Source organism: Thamnophis elegans, chromosome 17 (genome assembly GCF_009769535.1).
Source record: "Thamnophis elegans isolate rThaEle1 chromosome 17, rThaEle1.pri, whole genome shotgun sequence".
NCBI classification, from domain to species: Eukaryota; Metazoa; Chordata; class Lepidosauria; order Squamata; family Colubridae; genus Thamnophis; species Thamnophis elegans.
Window position 1 is genome coordinate 16,430,736 of NC_045557.1, and position 25,544 is coordinate 16,456,279.

At 47.8% G+C, this 25,544-nt stretch overlaps 2 protein-coding genes across 2 annotated transcripts in view; both read right to left on the bottom strand.

Moving 5' to 3' along the window:
• Positions 1–4,976: 4,976 nt before the first annotated feature.
• LOC116520207 (lens fiber membrane intrinsic protein-like) lies at positions 4,977–13,997 on the bottom strand. Its single transcript, XM_032234353.1, has 4 exons — positions 13,823–13,997; positions 11,698–11,838; positions 8,318–8,452; positions 4,977–5,985 (listed from the first exon to the last, which is right to left on the bottom strand). The coding sequence occupies exons 1-4, from the start codon at positions 13,995–13,997 to the stop codon at positions 5,918–5,920; spliced, it is 519 nt and encodes a 172-aa protein (XP_032090244.1). The 3' UTR covers positions 4,977–5,917.
• An 8,687-nt stretch (positions 13,998–22,684) lies between these two features.
• The window catches only part of LOC116520020 (V-type proton ATPase catalytic subunit A-like), a 33,261-nt gene continuing 30,401 nt past the window's right edge, over positions 22,685–25,544 (bottom strand). The window contains exons 13-14 of the mRNA XM_032234155.1: positions 24,502–24,673; positions 22,685–22,799 (exon numbers count right to left, since the gene is read on the bottom strand). Coding sequence (XP_032090046.1) covers positions 22,707–22,799; positions 24,502–24,673 — 265 coding nt within the window. The 3' untranslated portion in view covers positions 22,685–22,706. The remainder of the gene's footprint in view (positions 22,800–24,501; positions 24,674–25,544) is intronic.

Here is a 25,544-nt window from a genome sequence, read left to right on the forward strand (position 1 = left end):
CCACAGCAGAGCGAAGGAAACAAGGGAGCCAAGGAGGGACTTGGGAATCCACTGGAAATCCAAAGATTCCAAGAAGGGGTCGAGAACCAGCTGGAAAGAAGCAGATCCCAGGAGGGGATCACACACACACACCCTCTTCCTGCAGGGCAGTGGTGGATTTCATTTTTTTTTAGAACCTCTTCTGTAGGTGTGGATTGCTCTGTGGGAGTGGCTTGCCAGCCATGTGACTAGGTGGGTGTGGCCAACTTGTAAAATGTGGTGAAACTCCCTTAACAACGTTCTTGCGTAGCAACCAAAATGTTGGCTCAGGAACTCTGGCATTGAAGCACACAAGTCTTAAAGCTGTCAAGTTACAAGACCCTTGCGACTCAAGCCCTTTAGAAAAAAAGGGGTGTTCAAGCTTGACAGCTTTAAGACTTGTGGACTTCAACTCCCAGAATTCCTCCTCCAGTCCTGTTGGCTCAGGAAGTGTGCAAGTTTTAAAGCTGCCAAGTTACAAGACCCTCGCACCCCTAACCCTTTAGAAAAAAAAAATCCAGGGGTGTTCAAACTTGACAGCTTTAAGACTTGTGGACTTCAACTCCCAGAATTCCTCCTCCAGTCCTGTTGGCTCAGGAACTCTGGCATCGAAGTGTGCAAGTTTTAAAGCTGCCAAGTTACAAGACCCTCGCACCCCTAACCCTTTAGAAAAAAAAAACCCAGGGGTGTTCAAACTTGATAGCTTTAAGACTTGTGGACTTCAACTCCCAGAATTCCCACTCTCGTTCTTCATCTTGATGATGTGCGGACGGGCGGGAGGGGAGATGGAACCGGTTCTAAACGGCACGGTAGATTTGTGGAAGCTCTTCTAGAGAAGAGGTTAGAACTGGCAGGAACCCACCCTTTCCTGCAGGGGGAAAAGGACCCCTCCTCCCTTTCGGGCTGAGCAGGGGGGAGACCAGCCGCGGGGGGAGCTCTGGGACCCCTGGAGAAGGAGCTGGAGAGGCTCATGCAGTTGCTCTGCTTCGGTGGGTCCTCTGGACTGGATCCCCTAGACCGGATCCCCTGCGGTTGAGGAGGCCGTGGCCCTCTGGCCACAGGGACCCCCGACCCTGCAGCGGAGGAGACCCCACATCCCCCCATGGCACAAGACCCACTGGCTGTCAGCCGAGGAGACCCCAAGGTCCCCCAGCTCCAGGCAGAGTCTGGCTACGATGCACTTCAGCAGAGAGTTACCACCCACTCCTTTCCTAGAATAATGATTATTTTTTTAGGAAATCTTAAAAAGGCAGAATATTACATTTCCCTAAATTGAGAAATGGAGAGAGATGGCCTTGGAGGGAGAAAGCAGCCCCACCTTTTCTTAATAGCCCTCCCGCCGATGTCAGCACTTAGGAGATAGATGGCTCTATTCATAAGCAAATAGCCGTCACCCAAGGGTGGAAAAAGCCATTAAACCATACTAGGAATTGCTCAAACCGCTTACAGAAAAACAGGCTCCTTCATTGCATCGTCTCAGTTGCACACACACACCCCACACCCCACAAACTTCAACTGAACCTGGGAGTTCAGGCAACCTTTAGAACAGTGTTTCTCAACCTTGGCAACTTGAAGATGTCCAGACTTCTACTCCCAGAATTCCCCAGCCAGCGAATTTTGCAAACGGAAAAAGAAAAGAAAAGGAGGAATGTTTCCTCCTTTTGGATTTGAGCCTGCAAGAAGGGACAGGATAGGAGAAAGGGAAAGAGGAAAGAGAAAGAAGGGGAGATGGGAAGAGAGCAGGCAAAATAAGGAAAGAAGAGAGGGAAGAAGAAAGAAGAATGAAGAGGAATGGAAAAAGGAAGGAGGGAGGGAGGGAGGGAAAGAAGGAGATTATAATGCAGTGTTTCTCAACCTTGGCAACTTGAAGATGTCCGGACTTCAACTCCCAGAATTCCCCAGCCAGCGAATGCTGGCTGGGGAATTCTGGGAGTTGAAGTCCGGACATCTTCAAGTTGCCAAGGTTGAGAAACACTGCTCTAGAGCCAGTTATGACCCTTACAGGGCCCCGTGGGAGTCTGACAACAACCAATACAATATATGTTCCTGCACAGGAACAGGAAGCTCAATTGCAACGCCCAAGAGTAGGCATCAACCCCCTCTCAACTCCCACGTTGTCAGCTGCCCAGGACCATGTGCTTGGTGGTTCTGCTTCATCATTAAACCTTCTTTCTAATCAGCTTGGAACCGAACCGGGTGGATATTTCTTCCCACAGTTGCTTCCCAGTAGTTCCTGTCCAAACAGGGGCCGGAGAAGGCGGGGTGGGAGCAGAGGGCGCAAATAAACTCTGTACATGCTCAGAGGCTGCAGTGGCCTGTTTTGCCCCAAGGCCGGTTGGGGAACCCTGGGAATGGTCATCCCATGCCAAACGTGGCCCGTGAGTGGCAGCTGCCAACTGGCCTCTAATTAAAATGGGCCCAATTGACTGTGGAAGGGACAGGAGACCACAAAGAGATCTCCACTCTGCCTGGAAATGATACCTAAAGGAGAGTTTTCTGAAATAAAGGCCTCGGAGTCATTAGATCTGCTTTGCTGGCTGAGGAACTCTGAGAGTTAAAGTCCACAAGTCTTAAAGTTGCCAAGGTTGGAGACCACTGCTATATTGTACCCCATTTTTTTGGCCCACGTTATGCTAGTTTTGTTTTCTGTTTCTTCTTCAATAAGTAATTGTAAAAAAAAAAATTATCAGTTTTTCATCTGTTCCCTGTAGTATCTTATCCAACTCTTGTGGTTCACTATAAAATCCATAGTCTTCTGCATCTTTCTTATACCAGAAGAAATTCTTAAACCAGTGAGTTAGAATCATATCATCGAATGGCTGGAGGGGACCTTGGAGGTCTTCTAGTCCACCCCTCTGCCCAGGCTCATAGAATCATAGGGCTGGAAGGGACCCTGGAGGTCTTCTAGTCCACCCCTCTGCCCAGGCTCATAGAATCATAGGGCTGGAGGGGACCCTGGAGGTCTTCTAGTCCACCCCTCTGCCCAGGCTCATAGAATCATAGGGCTGGAGGGGACCCTGGAGGTCTTCTAGTCCACCCCTCTGCCCAGGCTCATAGAATCATAGGGCTGGAAGGGACCCTGGAGGTCTTCTAGTCCAACCCTCTGCCCAGGCTCATAGAATCATAGGGCTGGAAGGGACCCTGCAGGTCTTCTAGTCCACCCCTCTGCCCAGGCTCATAGAATCATAGGGCTGAAAGGGACCCTGGAGGTCTTCTAGTCCACCCCTCTGCCCAGGCTCATAGAATCATAGGGCTGGAAGGGACCCTGGAGGTCTTCTAGTCCACCCCTCTGCCCAGGCTCATAGAATCATAGGGCTGGAAGGGACCCTGGAGGTCTTCTAGTCCACCCCTCTGCCCAGGCTCATAGAATCATAGGGCTGGAAGGGACCCTGGAGGTCTTCTAGTCCACCCCTCTGCCCAGGCTCATAGAATCATAGGGCTGGAAGGGACCCTGGAGGTCTTCTAGTCCAACCCTCTGCCCAGGCTCATAGAATCATAGGGCTGGAAGGGACCTTGGAGGTCTTCTAGTCCACCCCTCTGCCCAGGCTCATAGAAACATAGGGCTGGAAGGGACCTTGGAGGTCTTCTAGTCCAACCCCCCCTGATCATAGAAACATAGGGCTAGAAGGGACCTTGGAGGTCTTCTAGTCCAACCCCGCTGCCCAAGATCATAGAAACATAGGGCTGGAAGGGACCTTGGAGGTCTTCTAGTCCACCCCTCTGCCCAGGCTCATAGAATCATAGGGCTGGAAGGGACCTAGAATCATAGGGCTGGAAGGGACCTTGGAGGTCTTCTAGTCCACCCCTCTGCCCAGGCTCATAGAATCATAGGGCTGGAAGGGGCCTTGGAGGTCTTCTAGTCCACCCCTCTGCCCAGGTTCATAGAATCATAGGGCTGGAAGGGGCCTTGGAGGTCTTCTAGTCCACCCCTCTGCCCAGGCTCATAGAATCATAGGGCTGGAAGGGACCTTGGATGTCTTCTAGTCCACCCCTCTGCCCAGGCTCATAGAATCATAGGGCTGGAAGGGACCTTGGAGGTCTTCTAGTCCACCCCTCTGCCCAGGCTCATAGAATCATAGGGCTGGAAGGGACCTTGGAGGTCTTCTAGTCCACCCCTCTGCCCAGGCTCTTAATTGCTCTTCTCTGAACTTTTTCCAAAGTCTCAACTTTTTTTCTGTAGAATGGTGGTGACCAAAACTGGGTGCAGGATTCCAGGTGTGGCCTTACTAAAGCTTCATAGAGTGGTATTAATCCTTCACGTGATCTTCATTCTATGCCTCTGTTTATACAACCCAGGATTGTGTTAGGTTTTTTGGGTGCTGCCACACACGGCTGGCTCATTGGCCTTCTTACTCCATACCCCCATGCCCAAGCTCATAGAATTATAGGACTGGAAGGGACCTTGGAGGTCTTCTAGTCCATCCCCCACCCAAGCTCTCACAATCATAGAATCGTAGGGAGGGACCTTGGAGGTCTTCTAGTCCACCCCACACCCAAGCTCACACAATCATAGAATCGTAAGGAGGGACCTTGGAGGTCTTCTAGCCCATCCCCTGCCTAATGCCATGGAATCATAAGGCTGGAAGGGACCTTGGAGGTCTTCTAGTCCACCCCCCACCCAAGCTCACACAATCATAGAATCGTAGGGCTGGAAGGGGCATTGGAGGACTTCTGGTGGCCAGCTGTTCCCCTGGTTTATTGTCCTCACTGTCAGGAAGTTTCTCCTTAATTCCCGGTTGCTTCTCTCCCTGATTAGTTTCCATCCATTATCTCTTGTCAGCTGCTTTGGAGAAGAAGTGGGCCCCTCCTTTATGGCAGCCCCTCAAATATTGGAAGGCACCTGGTTTTTCTTTTCACCGGACTAGACACACCCAACTCCTGCAACCCTCGTGTCCTCTTACGCATCTCCCCCTCTCCCCTTTGTAAGCAAAAGGAAAAACCCTTCCGACACACAGGTGTGATACACTGGATCGAACCCATTTATTATCTTCCCGTCATTTACACACACACAAAGCCCCTTCTCCGAGGTGAGGGAGAAGGAAGAGGAACTCTGGACACGCAGAGTGACCGAAAGAAGAACAGATGGAGAGTTTTAGGAGGAAGGAGGCAATTCGCGCAGCCCCGTGGCTGGATCCTCACAACACACTTCATCCGGCGGGTACAATATTCTAAACGGAATTAACATTTCGTGGGTCTTGGGGGGGTGTCGTTGTGTGAGCACTGCCCGCCCGGCTTCTTCGTGTGTGGTTCAATTTGCTGAGCAGACCCAGAAGGTGGGAGAATCCAGATGTTGCCTGAATTGCTGCCTGGACCCAGGCACCGGACTTCGTGGACTGGGGAACGTGGTTTTGTGCATTAAGTTGTGTTGCCTTTCCGTAGTCTTTGCACTGGTAATCCCCGACTTACAACAGTTTGTTTGGAGACCGTTTGAAGTTGAGAAAAGTGACCCTCTCATACTTATGACCATTGCAGCATTCCCATGGTCACATGATCACAATTCAGACGCCTGGCAACTAGCTCGCTTTTACGACGGACACAGGGTCCCGGGAGTCCCCCTTTGTGACCTTCTGACGAGTGAAGTGGATGCGGAAGCCCAGATTCACTTTACAAACGGAATGATTCATTTAACAACTGCAGTAACTCACTTAACGACAATGCCGAGAAAGGTCGCAAGATGAGGCAGAACTCACAACAGATGTTTCACTCAGCTACAGAAATCGTGGGCTGGTTGTAAGTCGAGGACTAGCCCCAGTGGCCTCTCGGCATTGGCCAGCCCACTGGGGGCGCCTGGCGGAGGAGGGGGGAGACGGATGTGGGGGCCACGTGGCTGCACAAGGGAAGGGGTCGTTGGCGTCCGGCTGCGATGGGCTTCAGCCAAGAGGGGGGCCACAAAATGGAGTCAACCGCTCGTCCCGCCGGATCCACCGGGAGACAAATTTCTGCGGACAGCACAGAAGTGGAAGAGAGCTGGAGAGAGAAAGGGGAGGGGGTTAGGGTCAGTTATATCCCACCCTCACCCCTGTCCAGGCTTCCCTGTTTGGGGCATTCGCACTTAGCCCGAATTTCTCCTAATCTTTCCAAGATGAAGGAAATAGTTTAACCCAGTGTTTCTCAACCTTGGCAACTTGAAGATGTCCGGACTTCAACTCCCAGAATTCCCTAGCCAGAATGCTTTAAGAGCATGTTTTAAGAGGGATGGACTTCAACTCCCAGAATTCCCCAGCCAGCATGTTTTAAGAGGGATGGACTTCAACTCACAGAATTCCCTAGCCAGAATGCTTTAAGAGCATGTTTTAAGAGGGATGGACTTCAACTCCCAGAATCCAAACATCTTTCCAAGATGCTTTAAGAGCATATTTTAAGAGGGATGGACTTCAACTCCCAGAATTCCCCAGTCAGCATGTTTTAAGAGGGATGGACTTCAACTCCCAGAATCCAAACATCTTTCCAAGATGGAGGAAATAGTTTAACCCAGTGTTTCTCAACCTTGGCAACTTGAAGATGTCCGGACTTCAACTCCCAGAATTCCCCAGCCACCATGTTTTAAGAGGGCTGGACTTCAACTCCCAGAATTCCACAGCCACCATGTTGTAAGAGGGATGGACTTCAACTCCCAGAATCCAAACATCTACAACAGTGTTTCTCAACCTTGGCAACTTGAAGATGTCCAGGACTTCAACTCCCAGAATTCCCCAGCCAGCGAATTCCAATTATTGGCATTATTGGTAAACAACTGAAGGAGTATACGAATCAATATGAATCAATATTGGCTACTTGCTTTTATTATAAATTGCTTACGCTACGATATAATTGTTACTGATTGAACCCATGTTTGCTGTTTGCTCCTGATATGATATCCTGCTAGAAATCATTTATTAAGAATTAAGCTTTGTTATAGGCTTCTGCTTATATCATTGCAGACTGTCAGAAGTTAGTTGTTTTCTGGCCTAGCAAATTGTAACCTTAACGCTGGACTGCAAATGTTACCTCTCCGCTGCGTCTCGCTTCTATTCTTGGCTTCAAAGCTAGGCACATTCTTGAAAGCTAGTAGAAGGAATTGTTACAGGGGAATATCAGGCCCCATAGATAAAGGAACCAAACTAGGGAGTTTTCCTGGCTCATAAATCCTTAAAGCATCCTGCCAAAAAACAAGGTGGCCAAGGGGGGGGGGGCTGCCACCCCCTACTCAAGGCTATAAGGATACTCCACAGAGAAGGGAGACAGAGACAGGGGCTTGAACAAAAGGATGTTTTGAAGATCAACAAATCTTTGGCTCTCTAAAAGGAAGGAGAGAAGGAGAGAAGGAAGGAGGGAAGGAAGGAGGGAAGGAGAGGAGGAGAGAAGAAAGGAGGGAGGGAAGGGGGAAGGAGGGAGGGAAGGAAGGAGGGAAGGAAGGAGAGAAGAAAGGAGGGAAGGAAGGAGGGAAGGAAGGAGGGAAGGAGAGAAGGAGAGAAGGAGGGAAGGAAGGAGGGAAGGAGAGAAGGAGAGAAGAAAGGAGGGAAGGAAGGGGGAAGGAAGGAGGGAAGGAGATTCTATTCTACTCTACTCTACTCTGTTCTGTTCTGTTCTGTTCTGTTCTATTCATTAATTATTCAATAGGAAGCTGGACTAGAAGGCCACAAAGATCCCTTCCAGTCTATTCTATTCCATTCCATTCCATTCCGTTCCGTTCCGTTCTTATTGTATATATTATTCTACTCTACTCTACTCTACTCCAGCTCGTATTCATGCCATTCCAGTGGAGGGTGAGCGGTGGGTGTCGTTCCCAAGGACAGGATCTGTAGGCAACGCACAACAAAGGCAGCCCACAATTTACAACCATTCTTTTAGGGATTGTTTGAAGTTGCAACGGCCCCACAAAAGGCGACTCGTGGCTGTTTTAACCCTTAGGACTCTGGCAGCATCCTTATCGTCACATGGTCAACATTCGGACACTTGTCAACTGACTCATACTTATGACGGTCGCAGTGTCCCGGGGTCCGCTTTCTGTGACCTTCTGATGGGCAAAGTCAATGGGGAAGCCACAGCCGCTTAACTGTTGTTACGAACTTAACAACTGCAGGGATTCATTTAACAACAATGGCCAGAAAGGTCATAAAATGGGGCGAAACTCACTTAACAACTGTCTTGCTTAGCAACAGACATTTTGGGCCCGATTGTGGTTGTAAGTAGAGGACTACCCGTACAATAGACTCGGGAGACTCAGGAATCCAGCAATCGGACACATTCAGCCCCACTGGGGTCTCGGGATCTGGAAGGCCAGGGGAACCTCGCTGTCACACTCACAGAGGGTCCATACCTGCTGAGAAGGTCAGGAGAACCGCGATCCAGCCCAGAATGTACGACCAGGAGAAACGCCAGTCAGCGTAGCGCTTGCCATAGAAATTCACAGTCACGCCAGTGTAGACGGAGAGGCCCAGCAAGGCGAAGAGTCCTGGGAACCAATGGTGAAAAGAGTCAAGTTCTACATTTAGGCAAGGAAAACGAAATGCACAGGGACAGTATAGGTCAGTGTTTCTCAACCTTGTTGACTTTAAGTCCTGTGGACTTCAACTCCCAGAATTCCCCAGCCAGCGCAGCTGCGCTGGCTGGGGGATTCTGGGAGTTGAAGTCCACAGGACTTAAAGTCAACAAGGTTGAGAAACACTGGTATCGGTGGTACCTTCCTCAATAGTAGTAACTGTGAGAGGGATCTTGGAGTCCGAGTGGAGAACCATTTAAATAGGAGCCAGCTGTGTGCAGCAGCTGCCAAAAAAGCCAACACAATTCTAGGCTGCTTCAACAGAGGGAGAGAATCAAGATCACGATGAAGTCTTAATACCACTGTAATGACTCCTCTCCTAACTTGAGAAAGTAAAGACTCTAGAAACGGATTATTTCTAAAGGAACCTTTAATCAGGCAGGATGGAATCCATTAGAGGCAAAGCAGCATCTGAAGCCCCTTAGGCCATGCAAGTGGGATCAAACTGATAATGACCCCCTCCCCTTTGTCCGAATGCAGATTCTGGCCAATACACAAGTGTGAAGATGCTTCCTTAACTCTTCTGCCCTGGGAGTCAATAAAACACACATTCCCATGGATATCTCTAGTTAGACATTAAAGTAAGATATCTGTCAGCCTCTGCTTTGCTGTTGCTTCGGCTGCCATGAAACAGGGAGGGAGGGCATGGTATTTGGGAGGGGTTACTCATTGTGCTGGAGGAAGGTTCTGGAGTTCACCAGCTGATCGGACTACGCATGCATGGGTGTTTCCTGCCAGGACTAACGGCACCGACATTCCATCTTCGTGATGCCTTTTGAAGTTATCTCACACCTGACACTTGGGAGAATTATGATTGGACTGTAACTGTGATGCCAAGGGGAGGGGAATGGGCTATTCTATATATCAATCGCTTTCGCGCCTAAATATTCAGATTTTGCTTCGCTATGCCTTTAATCATTTTTAATTAGTAAAAGTACACTTGATTTCCACACATGGAGTCTCGTGGTCTTTCTTTCCTAATTATTTAATGGAGAGGTGCTGACAATATCCCACATGGCTATCATAAACATCCCTCCAGAGATGTTGGGACCTTCAGTCTCCCGGTGACAGGAAACCAGTTGTAAAGTTGTTAAAACTCAGTTGTTTCAGATGTAGCTAATGATTTAACTCTGAGGCTCCCCTCCTCCCAATTGAATGGCAGTATCACTTTCAGGGATCTGACAACCACTTTATCAGGCCTTGGGAAGGCCACACTTGGAATACGGCATTCAGTTTTGGTCGCCACGATATAGAAAAGATGTGGAGACTCTAGAAAGAGTGCAGAGCAGAGCAACAAAGAGGATTAGGGGACTGGAGGCTAAAACATATGAAGAACGGTTGCAGGAACTGGGTATGTCTAGTTTAAGAGAAAGAAGGACTATAGGAGACATGATAGCAGTGTTCCAATATCTCAGGGGTTGCCACAAAGAAGAGGGAGTCAAACTATACTCAAAAGCACCTGAGGGCAGAACAAGAAGCAATGGGTTCTTCTCCTTGAACTAATCAAGGAGAGAAGCAACTTAGAACTGAGGAGAAATTTCCTAAACAATAGAAGAATTAATCAGTGGAACAGAAGTTGCCTCCAGAAGTTGTGAATGCCCCAACACTGGAAGTCTTTAAGAAGATGTTGGATAGCCATTTGTCTGGAACGGTATAGGGTTTCCTGCCTAGGCAGTGGGTTGGACTAGAAGACCTCCAAGGTCCCTTCCAACTCTATTATTCTATTCTATTGAATGATATGAATTTAGGGAAAATATCAAACTAGGCTTAGAACACAGAACATAGAATAGGAGGGTTTGAAGGCACCTTGGAGGTCTTCTATACCAACCCCTTGGTCAAGCAGGGGCCCTTACACCATTCTGGAAACATGGCTGTCCAGCTTCTTCTTAAAAACATCCAGGGATGGAGCAACTTCTGGAGGCGATTTCTGTCCCACGGGTTCATTGTCCTCCTCACTGTCAGGAATTTTCTCCTTAGGTCCATCTGTAGTTTCCATCTGTTGCTCCTTCTCCTGCTCATGTTCAAGTGTCAAGATCGTTCTGGATCTTGAGCCTATCTTCTAAAATGATGGCTATTCCTACCCTCTTGGTATCATCTGTAAATTTGATGGGCTCCCCTTGTATCCTCTCATCTAAATTCTTTGTGAAGAGTCCTGGGCCTTGGATAGAACCTTGTGGTACCCCATTGCTTACTTCCCTCCATGTAGACGTTCCTCCATTAAGGACTACATGTTGAGTGCGATTTGTCAGCCAGTTATAAATCCATCTGGTGGTGATGCTGTCTCTCCCACATTTTTCTAGCTTACCAAGAAGTGGATTGTTGTCAACTTCTCTTCCTTAGACTAGCCATGCCTTATTGAAGTCCAAGTATACTAAGTCCACAGCATTTCACTGATCCACTAATTAGTCACTTTGTAGAAGAACGAAATAAGATTTGTTTGGCATGATCTGTTTTTGACCAACCCGTACTGGCTTCTGGTAATCAGATACAGTTAGATACGGATTAACAAGAGTTGGAAGGGACCTTGTAGATCATCTGGTCCAACCCCCTGCCCAAGCAGACCCCAAAAATGGTGATTTTTGACAGATAGCAGTCCAGTCTCTTTTTGAAAGCTTCCAGTGATGAAGCTCCCACAATTTCTGAAGGCATCTTCTCTTCTATTGGTTTGATCTCACTATCAGGAAATTCCTCCTTATTTCTAGGTTGAATCTCTCCTTGATCAGTTTCCATCCATTATTCATGGCCTTCATGTGCCTTGGAAAATAACCTGATCCCTTCCTCTCCATGGCAACCCCTCAAATATTGGAAGATGCTCTCCTGTCTCCCATGGTCCTTCTCTTCCTTAGACTAGCCATGCCCAGTTCCTGCAACCGTTCATTGTAGGTTTTGGCCTCCAGTCCCATCATCATCCTGGTTGCTCTTCTCTGCACTTTTTCTAGAGTCTAAACATCCTTTTTATAGCGTGGTGACCAAAACTGGATTAGGACATCATGTGATCTTGATTGAATCCCTCTGTTAATGCAATCCCCTTGTTCATTTCTAGGTACTTGAAAGTTGAAAATACACAGCTTATCTGGATACAGTGGTGGTTTTTGCAGCTTGAAGATAGGTGGACTTCAACTCCCAGAACCCCCCCCCCCGCAGCCAGCCCCTCCTACCTGCAATCAAGAGGGTGACCCCTGCAGCGCGGCTGCGGGAGAACCGGTTGGTGCCAGAGTAGGTCATCAGTTCCAGGATGATCCCAGCAAAGGAGGAGAGGATGGAGATGAGCATGAAGGCCCGGGTGGCATCCCAGAAAGCTGTGTGGGGAGCAAGAGCCATTGGTTCCCTGGCTTCAGGTGAAGAAAAGTCAGCACAATTAGTCCTCGCTTAACGGCCCGTCGCTTTGAACGACCGTTCAAAGGCTAGGACGCGCCTTCCCAGAGGTGCTTGCAACCCAGAGTTCTGATCGTGACCATCTTTCTTGTCGTGGTTGTTAAATGAATCCCTGAAGTTGTTAAGGGAATCATGCAATTGTTAGGCAAATTCAATGTGGGAAGCCAGTCAATGAAAGATTGCAAATGGGAAACCACGTTATCCTAGGACAGTGGTTCCCAAACTTGGCAACTTTAAGACTTGTGGACTTCAACTCCCAGAATTCTCCAGCCAGCGGAGGTCCGCTGGCTGGAGAATTCTGGGAGTTGAAGTCCACAAGTCTTAAAGTTGCCAAGTTTGGGAAACAATGTCCTAGGACAATGCGGCCATGTAGAGAAGACCCAAGGCTAGGAAGTGGGAGACAGTGAGTTCTAGTCCTGCCTTAGGCATGAAAGCCACTTTGGGGCCCCCACTCTCTGCTGAAAAACCACCTCACAGGGCTGTTGTGGTTGGGGAAATCGGAGGGGGAAGGTGTGCTGGATATGGCCACTGCCTTGAGTCATTGCAAAATGAAGGTGGGATACAAATTAAACTAATGAATTGAGAAGTGGCCAGATGGTGACCACATGGCCGTGGAACTGGGCCATAGTTGTAGGTGCGAGGATTTGGTTGTCAGTCCCTTTTTTCAGCACCGTTGTAACTTTGAAAAGTCACTAAATGAATGGTCATAAGTCGAGGACTACCTGTACAGATGCTCAGAGGATGCCCTGCACCAGGGGCGTCCAACCTTGGCAACTGAAATGTTATAGGTTATCCTGGTTGGGGAGGGGGCTGGACTAGAAGACCTCCAAGGTCCCTTCCAGATTCTATTCTATTCTATGTTCTCTATTAATTCCATTCTATTATACTCTATTCTCTATTAATTCTATTTTATTATACTCTAGTTTATTAATTCTATTCTATTCTATTCTGTGTTCTATTCTATTCTCTATTAATTCTATTCTACTCTATTCTATTCTATTCTATTCTATGTTCTCTATTAATTCCATTCTATTATACTCTATTCTCTATTAATTCTATTTTATTATACTCTAGTCTATTAATTCTACTCTATTCTATTCTATTCTATTCTATGTTCTATTCTATTCTCTATTAATTCTATTCTATTCTACTCTACTCTATATTCTATATTCTATATTCTATATTCTATATTCTATATTCTATATTCTATATTCTATATTCTATATTCTATATTCTATATTCTATATTCTATTCTGTGTTCTATTCTATTCTCTATTAATTCTATTTTATTCTACTCTCTATTAATTCTATTTTATTATACTCTAGTTTATTAATTCTACTCTACTCTATTCTATTCTATTCTATTCTATTCTATTCTATTCTATTCTATTCTGTGTTCTCTATTAATTCCATTCTATTATACTCTATTCTCTATTAATTCTATTCTACTCTCTATTGATTCTATTTTATTATACTCTAGTTTATTAATTCTACTCTATTCTATTCTGTGTTCTATTCTCTATTAATTCTATTCTACTCTACTCTACTCTATTCTATTCTATATTCTATTCTATATTCTATTCTATATTCTATTCTATATTCTATTCTATATTCTATTCTATATTCTATTCTATATTCTATTCTATATTCTATTCTATATTCTATGCTGTTGTTTATTCTGTTCTATTCTACTCTATTCTATTCTGACTAAAAGACCTCCAAGGTCCCTTCCAGATTCTCTTCTCTTCAGACCTGTGGACTTCAACTCCCAGAATCCCCTAGTCAGCCATGCTTGAAGACATGCTGGCTGGGGAATTCTGGGAGTTGAAGTCCACAGGTCTTACGGTGGCCATGCTTGGACATCAAAAGCAGCCCCTTTCCAGCGCCCCAACAGTCGTGTCCTCTCACCCAGAGTGATGGTGTGCGGGTGACATTTGTTCCCCACACAGAAGCGCCAGAGCCCTTGGTTGCTGAGGCTGCCGGAGTATCGGTATTGCATCCAAAAGTCCGTGGCTGTGGCAACAATGAGGAGGACCAGCCCAGAAACGGCGCACAGCAGGGCCCCTCCCATCCAACCGAACATCCTGGACCCTGGTGGGAAGAAGAAAGGGAGAATTCTGCAAACAGGAAAATATTATAGCAATAGCAATAGCAATAGCAGTTAGACTTATATACCGCTTCATAGGGCTTTCAGCCCTCTCTAAGCAGTTTACAGAGTCAGCATATTGCCCCCAACAACAATCCGGGTCCTCATTTCACCCACCTCGGAAGGATGGAAGGCTGAGTCAACCTTGAGCTGATGAGATTTGAACCGCCGAACTGCAGATAACAGTCAGCTGAAGTGGCCTGCAGTACTGCACCCTAACCACTGCGCCACCTCGGCTCTTCCCCGAATTCCCTCCTTAGATCTTGGCCAGTGTTTCTCAACCTCTGCAACTTTAAAATGTGTGTGGACCAATTCCCAGAATTCCCTCCTTAGATCTTGGCCAGCTAAGTCAGTGTTTCTCAACTCCAGCATCTTTAAAATGGGTGGACTTCAACTCCCAGAATCCCCGTTTGATCTGAGCAGCTAGCTCAAGGTTTCCTAACCTCAGTAAGATACATAGACTTTAAGATTTAAGATTTAGTTTATTTGTATGCCGCCCTTCTCCGGGAGGGACTCAGGGCGGCGAACAACTCAAAAGGGGAAAGGGGATACAAGCACAATACATGTAATTAAAATACACAAGAGTCATACAGCCATACAAGTCGAGAGGGGAGGGGAACTCATCAACCCCAGGCCTGCCGGCACAGCCAGGTTTTGACGGCTTTCTGGAAGGCCTGGAGAGAGGTGAGGGTCCGAATCTCCGCGGGGAGTTCGTTCCAAAGGGCCGGAGCTGCAACAGAGAAGGCCCTCCCCCGGGTAGTAGCCAGATGGCATTGGCTGGTAGACGGAACCCGGAGTAGGCCGACCCTGTGCGATCTAACAGGTCTGTGGGAGGTAATTGGCAGCAGGCGGTCTCTCAAGTACCCAGGTCCAATACCATGAAGGGCTTTATAAGTTACGACTAGCACTTTGAAGCGTATCCGGAGACCGATCGGTAGCAGCTCGAGGAGGATAGGTGTAACGTGGGTGCAGCTCGAGGAGGATAGGTGTAACGTGGGTGTACCGAGGTGCACCCACAATCGCTCGCGCAGCCGCATTCTGGACGAGCTGAAGTCTCCGAATACTCTTCAAAGGCTGCCCCATGTAGAATGTAGACTTCAACTCCCAGAGTTCTCGTCAACCTTCCAGAGTTGCGGAGAATGCCAGCTAAGGAATTCTGGGAGTTGAAGTCTATTGTAAAGTTACAAAGGTGGACCAATACTCCTTTAGACCCTGCGTAACCAGCCCCCTGATTAACTATAGTTTTAATCTACATATCACCCAATCCACAATCCAAAAGATTACTGGGCATAGGGAGAAATCCCTCCCTTGTCCTTTGCTAGAACAAATTTTTATTTTTAATGAAAAGCACCAGGCCCTACAGGGATGTTAGTGATTCTCACACCGTCCCACGCTCATCACGCTTACAACAATAATCACATTTTTTCCTCACCTTTGGGAGAACTGTATTTTCCAAATTAACGCAGGATCCCAGTCACAGATGCTCCGTCCTGCCAGAGAGAGAAAAATCAAGCTACGACACTGTCTCTCAATTCTAAAAACAGAGTCCAGGTAGTTCTCGACTTAGGACCACAACTCAGCCCCAAATTTCTGTTGCTAAGTGAAACATTGGTTAAGCGTGTTTTCCCTTGTTTGGCAACCTTTCTTTCCCACCGTTGTTAAGTGAGTCACGGCCGTTGCACATTTGGCAACACGGTTGGTAAGGGAATCTGGCTGCCCCACATGGATTTGGCTGGTCCGGAGGTCGTAAAAGGGAATGATGTGACTCCGGGATGCTTCAACCGTCGTAAGTACCTGCCAGTTGCCAAGTATATGAATTGTGATCATGTGACGGTTGTACCGGCGGTAAGTGTATAAAACAGTGTTTCTCAACCTTGGCGACTTTAAGTCCTGTGGACTTCAACTCCCAGAATCCCCCAGCCAGCTGGCTGGGGGATTCTGGGAGTTGAGGTCCACAGGACTTAAAGTCGCCAAGGTTGAGAAACACTGGTATAAAACCATCAAAAGCCACTTTTTTCACTGCCTTCTATAACTTTGAATGGCCATTAAACAAATTGTTGTAAGTCAAGGACTACCTTTAATGTTGCTTTCAGACAAGATGTTAAGGTTGGTTTACTTGGGTGACATTTCTGAGCTTTAACATAACGTACAAGCACCGTCGTTGATAGTTCAACCGGTGGTACAGAGGAAAAGAAGGGATTCGTTTCATAGTCTAATTCAAGTGTTTTATGCGCCCAGCTGCTAAGGCCATAAATGCCACCCAAATAAAACGTGAAAAACCTAATGGATGCAGAGGAATTTACTGGACCAGCTTTAAAAAGTGGGAAAGCCCCATCGTTTAAAATAGCGTTGCTCAATTTTGGCAACTTGAAGATAGGAGAAAGGGAAAGAGGAAAGAGAAAGAAGGGGAGATGGGAAGAGAGCAAGGAAGGCAGAATAAGGAAAGAAGAGAGGGAAGAAGAAAGAAGAATGAAGAGGAATGGAAAAGGAAGGAGGGAGGGAGGGAGGGAAAGAAGGAGATTATAATGCAGTGTTTCTCAACCTTGGCAACTTGAAGATGTCCGGACTTCAACTCCCAGAATTCTCCAGCCAGCAAAGAATTCTGGGAGCTTAAAGTCCACACATCTTCAAGTCACCAAGGTTGAGAATCAGGGGCCTGAAAGTAAGAGAACCCCCGAGCTCAGAGAGCCCCAAGGACCCCACAAATTCCACCCCACAATTTAACAAATGTTCTCTTCTATGGATAAGGTTCCTGTTCTGAGCATCTTGCCCCCTTAAGAAACTTCAGGGTTTTGTGCTTAAAAAAAAAACAGCTTCACGTATCACTCCGTGCTTCCCAAACCTGGATAAATGATCCAAAATTGGACAAAAGTTGGGTTAATTATCCAAACCCAGTCACAACCTGGACATTTAAGGGAGGACTTTCTGATCAGCGGTTTGGGATAATGAAGGAAACTTCATTTGGGAAAACTTGATCTAAGGCAGAAAGTGGCTTGCTCAGTTTTAGCTTAGAGCAAGGGTCTCCAAACTCGGTTTCAAGCCACATGAAGACACCTTGGTGTGAGCAAAGGCTTCATGGCTTCAACACAAATCTACCTGTCTTAGTAAGCCTTAGTTAGACCACACCTAGAATCCTGCACCCAGTTTTGGTCACAACGTTATAAAAAAGATGTTGAGACTCTGGAAAGAGCGCAGAGAAGAGCAACCAGGATGATGAGGGGACTGGAGGCTCAAACAGATGATGAACGGTTGCAGGAACTGGGCCTGGCTAGTCTAGGGAAGAGAAGGACCAGGGGAGACAGGAGAGAATCTTCCAATATTTGAGGGGCTGCCCCAGAGAGGAGGAGGGGGACAAGCTATTCTCCAAAACACGTGAAGGCCAGAGAGGGAAGAATGGATGGAAACTGACCAAGGACAGATTCAACCTGGAAATAAGAAGGAATTTCCTGACAGTGAGAACAATCAACCAATGGAACAGAAGTTGCCTTCGGAAGTTGTGGGAGCTTCATCCCAGGAGGCTTTCAAGAAGAGACTGGACTGCTATATGTCAGAAATGGTGGAGGGTCTCCTGCTTCGGTGGGGGGATGGACCAGATGACCTACAAGGTCCCTCCCAACTTCGTTAATCTGATATTGAGACTCTAGAAAGAGTGCAGAGAAGAGCAACCAGGATGATGAGGGGACTGGAGGCTCAAACATCTGATGAACGTTTGCAGGAACTGGGCCTGGCTAGTCTAGAGCAGAGAAGGACCAGGGGAGACAGGAGAGCATCTTCCAATATTTGAGGGGCTGCCACAGAGAGGAGTTAGGGGCTCCAGCTATTCTCCAAAGCCCCCGAAGGCCAGAGAAGGAAGAATGGATGGAATCTGACCAAGGAGAGACTCAACCTTGAAATAAGGAGAAATTTCCTGACAGGGAGAACAACCAACCCGTGGAACAGAATTTGCCTTCAGAAGTTGTGGGAGCTTCATCCCTGGAGGCTTTCAAGAGGAGACTGGACTGCCCTCTGTCAAAAATGGTGTAAGGTCTCCTGCTTGGAAGTGGGGTTGGACTAGATGACCTACAAGGTCCCTTCCAATCCTGTTTATCTTAATCTATCTAAGATGATCAAAGGCCTGGAAGTTAAAGCATATGTTTGCAGGAACTGGGCCTGGCTGGTCTAGGGAAGAGAAGGGCCAGGGGAGACAGGAGAGCATCTTCCAATATTTGAGGGGCTGCCCCAGAGAGGAGAAAGGGGGTCAAGCTATTCTCCAAAGCCCCTGAAGGTCCAGAGAAGGAAGAATGGATGGAAACTGACCAAGGAGAGATTCAAACTGGAAATAAGGACAGGGAGAAGAACCAACCCATGGAACAGAAGTTGCCTTCAGAAGTTGTGGAGGCTCTCAAGAAGAGTCTGGACTGCCCTCTGTCAGAAATGGTGTAGGCTCTCCAGCTTGAGCAGCGGGGTTGGATTAGATGACCTCCAAGTTCCCTTCCAACTGTGGAACTCTGTCTCTGACTTACCTTCAGCAGTCGGTCCAGGGACCCACCATGATCCGAGGAAGAAGCCCGTGGCGAGTGCTCGATTCCCCCCCGATGCCTCTGGCTGCCTCTTCCATGCGCCTGTCACCCACCGCGGCCGCCGCAAGCAGCACGCAGCATCGGCCGAAAATGCTGAGGCGACGCAACTTTTATAGAGCCCCGGGCGCAGCACATTGCCTACCAGGTGACAAGGCTGACAATGGGGCAGAAGCATCTCGTACCCACCGGTTGCCAAGCATCGACTCTCTCCTGCCGGCGTTTTTGCTGATGCAGGAGGCCCAGTAAATGGAACGGTGGCCAGGATCAATGGAGCCAGCAAATCCTCTGATCCCTCAGAGAGATGACGGATCGCATTGTTCTGGGATGGCAGGTCCCATCTCTCAGCTGAGGGCTGCCGTTCCTCTCCCCCACCCCACCCACCACCCACCCCCCACGGCCCTAAAATCCAGCCCTGGAAATGCATGTCATCCTCGACTTACAACACTTCCTGTAGTGACCATTCAAAGTTACAACGGTAACCGAGGAACGTTTTCTGTAGTTGCGACCTTTTGCAGTCACGTGAGAAAATCTTAGGTGTTTATAGATGAACAGAGTTGGAAGGGGCCTTGTAGGTCATCTAGTTCACCCCTCTGCCCAAGCAGGAGACCCAACACCATTTCTGACAGAGGGCAGTCCAGACTCTTCCTGAAAGCCTCCAGGGATGAAGCTCCCAACAACTTCTGAAGGCAAATTCTGTTCCATGGGTTGGTTCTTCTCCCTATCAGAAAATTCCTCCTTATTTCCAGGTTGAATCTCTCCTTGGTCAGTTTCCATCCATTCTTCTTTCTCTGGACCTTCTGGGGCTTTGGAGAATAGCTTGACCCCCTAACTCCTCTCTGTGGCAGTCCCTCAAATATTGGAAGATGCTCTCCTGCCTCCCCTGGCCCTTCTCTTCCCTAGACTAGCCAGGCCCAGTTCCTGCAACCGTCCTATCGTAGGTTTTAGCCTCCAGTCCCCCCATCATCCTGGTTGCTCTTCTCTGCACTCTTTCTAGAGTCTCAACATCTTGTTTAGAATCTGGGAACCAAAACTGGATGCAGGACTCCAGGTGTGGCCTTACTAAGGCTTTACAGAGTGGCATTAGTACTTTACTTGATTGTATCCCTCTGTTAATGCAACTTAGGATTGCATCGGCTTTTTTGGCTGCTGCTGCACACGGCTGGCTCCTATTTTGCTGATTGTCCACTAAGATTCCAAGATCCATTTCACAATCACTGCTATTAAGCCTAGTTTCACCCTAGTTTCGATATATGTGCACTTTTGGTTTTTTCTTGCCGAAGTTTGGGAACTGGTTCATACTTATGACGGTCACTGTGTCCTAAGCTCACATGATCCCCTTTTGCAACCTTCTAAGCCAAAGTGGTGCCCAAAGGGCTACAGAAGCTGTATGGGGTTGGCAAAAATGGCTAAATTGACTATTTCGATTAAAGAAAAGAATAGAATTGCTTTTCTTTAAGAAGGAAAGGGAAGCAACGAAGGAAGGAAGGAAGGAAAGAAAGAAAGGAAAGGAAGGAAGAAAGAAGGAAGAAAGGAAGGAAGGAAAGGAAGGAAGAAGGAAGGAAGGAAGAAGGGAAAGGGAAGGAAAGGAAGAAGGGAAAGGGTAAGAAAGAAAAAGGGCAAGGGAAGGAAGGAAGAAGGGAAAGGGAAGGAAGGAGGGGAAGAAAGGAAGGGAAGGAAGTTAAGGAAGAAAAATAGCAATAGCACTTAGACTTATATACCGCTTCACAGTGCTTTACAGCCCTCTCTAAGCGGTTTACAGAGTCAGCCTCTTGCCGCCAATAATCTGGGTCCTCATTTTACCCACCTCGGAAGGACGGAAGGCTGAGTCAACCTTGAGCTGGTCAGGATCGAACTCCTAACTGGGGAAGAGTTTGCTTGCAATTCTGTATTTTAACCACAGGGAGGGAGGGAGGGAGGGAGGAGGGAAAGGGAAGGAAGGAAACTAGCAATAGTGCTTAGACTTATATACCGTTTTACGGTGCTTTACAACCTTCTCTAAGGGGTTTACAGAGTCCGCCTCTTACCCCAACAATCTGAGTCCTCATTTTACGGACCTGGGAAGGACGGAAGGCTGAGTCAACCTTTAGCTGGTCAGGATCGAACTGCTGGCAGTGGGCAGTGAGTAAGCCCGCCGTGTGCATTCTAACCACTGCTCAGCTCTAGTAAGACAGTTGTTAAGTGGATCTGGCTTCCCCATTGACTTTGCTCCTCACAGGGCGGCCAAAGGGAACCACCTGATCCAAACTCTCATGAATATGAGCCAGTTGCCAAGCATCTGGATTCTGATCCTGGGACCGTGGGGATGCTGCAATGGTCGTAAGTCACTTTTTCCAGTGCCGTTGTAACTCTAAAGGGTGCCTAAATGAACTGTTGTAAGTCGAGGACTACCGGTATTTAGTGATGAAGTTCATACACATATAAATTTCATGAATAAATATCTCCCTCTTTTTCTCTCTCTATAAAAACAGCTCCCAGAGCAGCCCAGGGAGAATCCAATGCAGCCTTGGATGAGTCCTGACGTTGATGGATCTTTCATCTGAGGAAGGAAGATCTCTTTCTTTCTATTCCCCATCCCCACCCCCCAGGACAAACCAGCACAGGATTCATGGCAAAAACACTCATCATTGTTATTTTAACCCAACTTGGAATCCTGCTGGAATGGCTTCCTCAGCAGCTGGAGATCAGCTGGGGCTGTTTTTACATGTTATCCGCAGGGCCATGTCCCTCCCGGATGGAAATTAAATAACACATGGGGTATGCAAGTAAGCACTGAGAAGGGAGGAAAGGAAAGGAGGGAGGAATGAAGGAAGGAGAGGAAGGAAGGGAGGGAAGGAGGAAAGGAAAGGAGGGAGAAAGGGAGGAGGAATTAAGGAAGGGGCATAAGGAAGGGAGGGAGGGAGGAATTAAGGAAAGAAAAGAAGGAAGGAGAAGAAAGAAAGGGAGGGGGGAAGGAAAGAAGAGAGGAAGGAGGGTGGAATTAAGGAAGGAGAGGAAGGAAGGGAGGGAGGAATTAAGGAGAAGAAGGAAGGAGAAGAAAGAAAGGAAGGGAGGAAGGAAAGAAGAGAGGAAGGAGGGAGGAATTAAGGAAGGAGAGGAAAGAAGGAAGGGAGGGAGGAGGGAGAAATTAAGGAAGGAAGGAAGATGTCAGGCTTGGAAGCCATACTTTACTGTGAGCCTCAAGCCTGCCACATATTCTACTGTGGGAAACTGGGAGGGGGGATTGTATGGGGCATGAGATCTGTGTAGTCATAATAACATTCTTTCTCAGAAGTCAAGGTCATTGTATTTTTATGTTTCGTTTTTCATTTTCTGTTGTATTGTTATGTTTCGTTTTTCGTTTTTCATTTTCTGTCTGTACCCCCCTTCCCTGATTTGAATTGTGAGCCGCCCTGAGTCCCCTTCGGGGGAAAAGGGCAGCATATAAATATAATAAAATCAAATCAATCAAATCAAATTTTCCCTTGGCATTTGGAGAGGACTTGCTGGGAAGAATCTTCCTGTGGGACAGTGACTGATTGGGTCACGTGATGGACATGTGGGTGCTGGGACAGGGTCCTGAACTTTCAACTGGGTGGGGAAAACCTGGAAGCTGTCAGATTTAGGTTTCCGTGGATGTGCCAACATGGTTCTTCTCATAAATAAACTTTGATGAATTTCTAGCCTCGGATTGTTAATTTTTTGAGGATGCTATTTGGAACCCTGACATTAGGAAGGAAGGGAGGGAGGGAGGGAGGGAGGGAGGGAGGGAGGGAGGGAGGGAGGAAGGAAGGAAGGAAGGAAGGAAGGAAGGAAAGAAAGAAGGAGGGAGGGAGGGAGGGAAGGAGGGAGGGAGGGAAGGGCCTCCCCTGGCATTCTCGTGTTATTACACAAAAATAAAGAACAATAAACAAGTCAAACAATTTATTCAAGTGTCGCTAATCGTGGAATTCTGCATCAGTAAAATAGAACACTTTGCCTTTGGCGAACAATGTGCCAACTCCCCAATGTTGAAGGAGCCGGTCAGCCGCCACCTGGAAGATCCAGCGCAGAAAAAGAAGATTTCTGAGGGGAACCTTCCCCAGGCTCAGCCCCTTCCCAGCCTCCAGGTTCAGTCCTCCAAGTTGCGGAAGGCGTTCTGCATCTCCTCGTTCAGCTGAGCGTAGCTGGCCTTGATCTTGGCCTCACCATCCTTTCCTGGATCCTGGACAGAACACGGAAGAACAGACTTGGAAGGGGTCTTGGGGGGTCTTCCAGTCCAACCTCCAAGCAGGAGACTCTCTAGAGCAGTGTTTCTCAACCTTGGCCCCTTGAAGATGTCTGGATTTCAACTCCCAGAATTCCCCAGCCAGCATTCGCTGGCTGGGGAATTCTGGGAGTTGAAGTCCAGACATCTTCAAGGGGCCAAGGTTGAGAAACACTGATCTAGAGCCTAGGTCATCTCGGTCAAACGGTTGTCCAGCCTCTTTTGAAAACCTCCAGTGATGGAGCAGTCACAACTCCAGGGACTCTATCTATCATCTATCCCTTTACTTCCTCCCACCTCTCATCTATCTATCTATCTATCTATCTATCTATCCATCCATCCATCCATCCATCCATCCATCCATCCATCCATCTATGCACGCATCAAGTATATATGCCCCTCATCTTATGGTTCAATGAGCTTAGCTAATTATATTAGCTCCATTAGATTAGTGTTCTAGAAGTCATAGAACAGGGGAATCAGAAGGCTGGAAGGGACCTTGGAGGTCCTCTAGTCCACTCCCTCACTCAAGCAGGAGACCATTTACCATTTCAGAGAAATGATTGTCCAGTCTCTTCTTCAAAACCTCCAGCGCCAAAACTCCGGGAAGAAGGTTGATATCTGTCTGTCTGTCTGTCTGTCTATCTATCTATCGTCTATATGTCTGTTCATCCATCCATCCATCTATCCATCCATCCATCTATGCACTCATCAAGTATATATGCCCCTCATCTTGTGGTTCACTTAGCTTAGCTAATTATATTAGCTCCATTAGATTAGTGTTCTAGAAGTCATAGAACGTAGAATCAGAAGACTGGAAGGGACCTTGGAGGTCCTCTAGTCCACTCCCTCACTCAAGCAGGAGACCATTTACCATTTCAGAGAAATGATTGTCCAGTCTCTTCTTCAAAACCTCCAGCGCCAAAACTCCGGGAAGAAGGTTGATACCTACCTACCTACCTATCTATCTATCTATCTATCTATCTATCTATCTATCTATCTATCTATCATCTATCTATCAATCATCCATCTATCTATCGTCTATATGTCTGTACATCCATCCATCCATCCATCCATCCATCCATCCATAATCATCTATCTATCTAGCTAGCTAGCTAGCTAGCTAGTATAGAAGCCGAGGTGGCGCAGTGGTTAAATGCAGCACTGCAGGCTACTTCAGCTGACTGCAGTTCTGCAGTTTGGCTGTTCAAATCTCACCGGCTCAAGGTTGACTCAGCCTTCCATCCTTCCGAGGTGGGTGAAATGAGGACCCAGATTGTTGCTGGGGGCGATATGCTGACTCTGTAAACCGCTTAGAGAGGGCTGAAAGCCCTATGAAGCGGCATATAAGTATCTCTCTCCCTCTCTCCCTCTCTCTCCCTCCCTCCCTCCCTCCCTCCCTCCCTCTCTCTCTCTCTCTCTCTCTCTCTCTCTCTCTCTCCTTGGAGGTCTTCTAGTCCATCCTGCTGACCCCCTACCGTTCCACACCAATGGCTGTCTAATCTCTTCCTGAAAGCCTCCAGTGATGGAGCCTCTACCACTTCTGGCGGTGAGCCTCTTGGTTTGGAAATTAAAAAAAGGTCTTTTTAGGGTGTTATTCAAATATCCCCGTAATTAATTCCTTCCTTAGTTCCGGGTTGAAGCCCTCCCTTCCTCTCACCTGGAACTTCATGGAGCTGAGCTTGTACATGATGTCGCCCAGGTTCTCCCGGATGATGGCCCAGGTGATCTTGTGGTCAGACTGGGCGGTCGACTCCACAGCGTGGCGGGCCAGCTCATAAAAAGTGATCATGTTCTGCAGCATGCCCACCGTCTTGTAGAAAGGGCAGAACCTGAAGCAGCAAAGAGCCAACAGATCCAGGCTCACTCAGCCCGCCCGATCCTCCCTGGGAGATCCCCCCCACGGACCTCCAGCTCTCCAGGGAGGGCGGGGGGGGGATCAGATTTTTCTCTTGTACTGTTTCCCCTCAGAAAAGAGAAGCCTGAGAAAAACTCCAAGGGGGAGGGGGAGCGGGCAGACCCTCCCAATGGGTCAAAGATTATCTAAACATGACAAAGACAGAAATTAAATATGTTCTGGGATGTTCTTTCATTCCATTTCCAGAGGCCTTTCAGGAACGGACTATGGACCCAAACCCTTCTTTCTAGGATCAAGAGGTTTCTTCCCAAAAATCGGCCGGTTAAATCACCTTTAAATCACCTGGTTATCACCTTTAAAGCCCTATCTGGCTTTGGGCCAGGTTATTTGAAGGAGGGCCTCTCCCCTATTACACCTACCCCCCCCCCCCCAGGACATGAAGTCAGGTTACATTACGGGTCCCCTTTGATCGGGGATGTCCTTCTGGTGAGACCACCAAAAAGGGCCTTCTCAGTGATGGCCCCTTCTCTGTGGAACATCATTACTCTGGAGGTGGCTGGCCACACCCTCTTGCTTTACTGAAGGGCCCTAAATAGGAGGTTTGGTCAGTGGTTTCCCGGGGACCCCGAATGGGAACAGAGCAGCCATATGCATTTGTTTCCTAAATACACACAGGCCAGAGGTGGGTTCGGCCCGGTTCAGCCTAAACGGTAGTGATAATGTTGCCTGGGTCGCACAACCGGCAACAACCCAGGCTGGCCACGCCCCTAAACCGGTTCCTTGGTCTCCTTTGGCGTTGCTGGCATCTTGTTTATTACCTTTTAATGGTCTTTGCGGTTACGCAC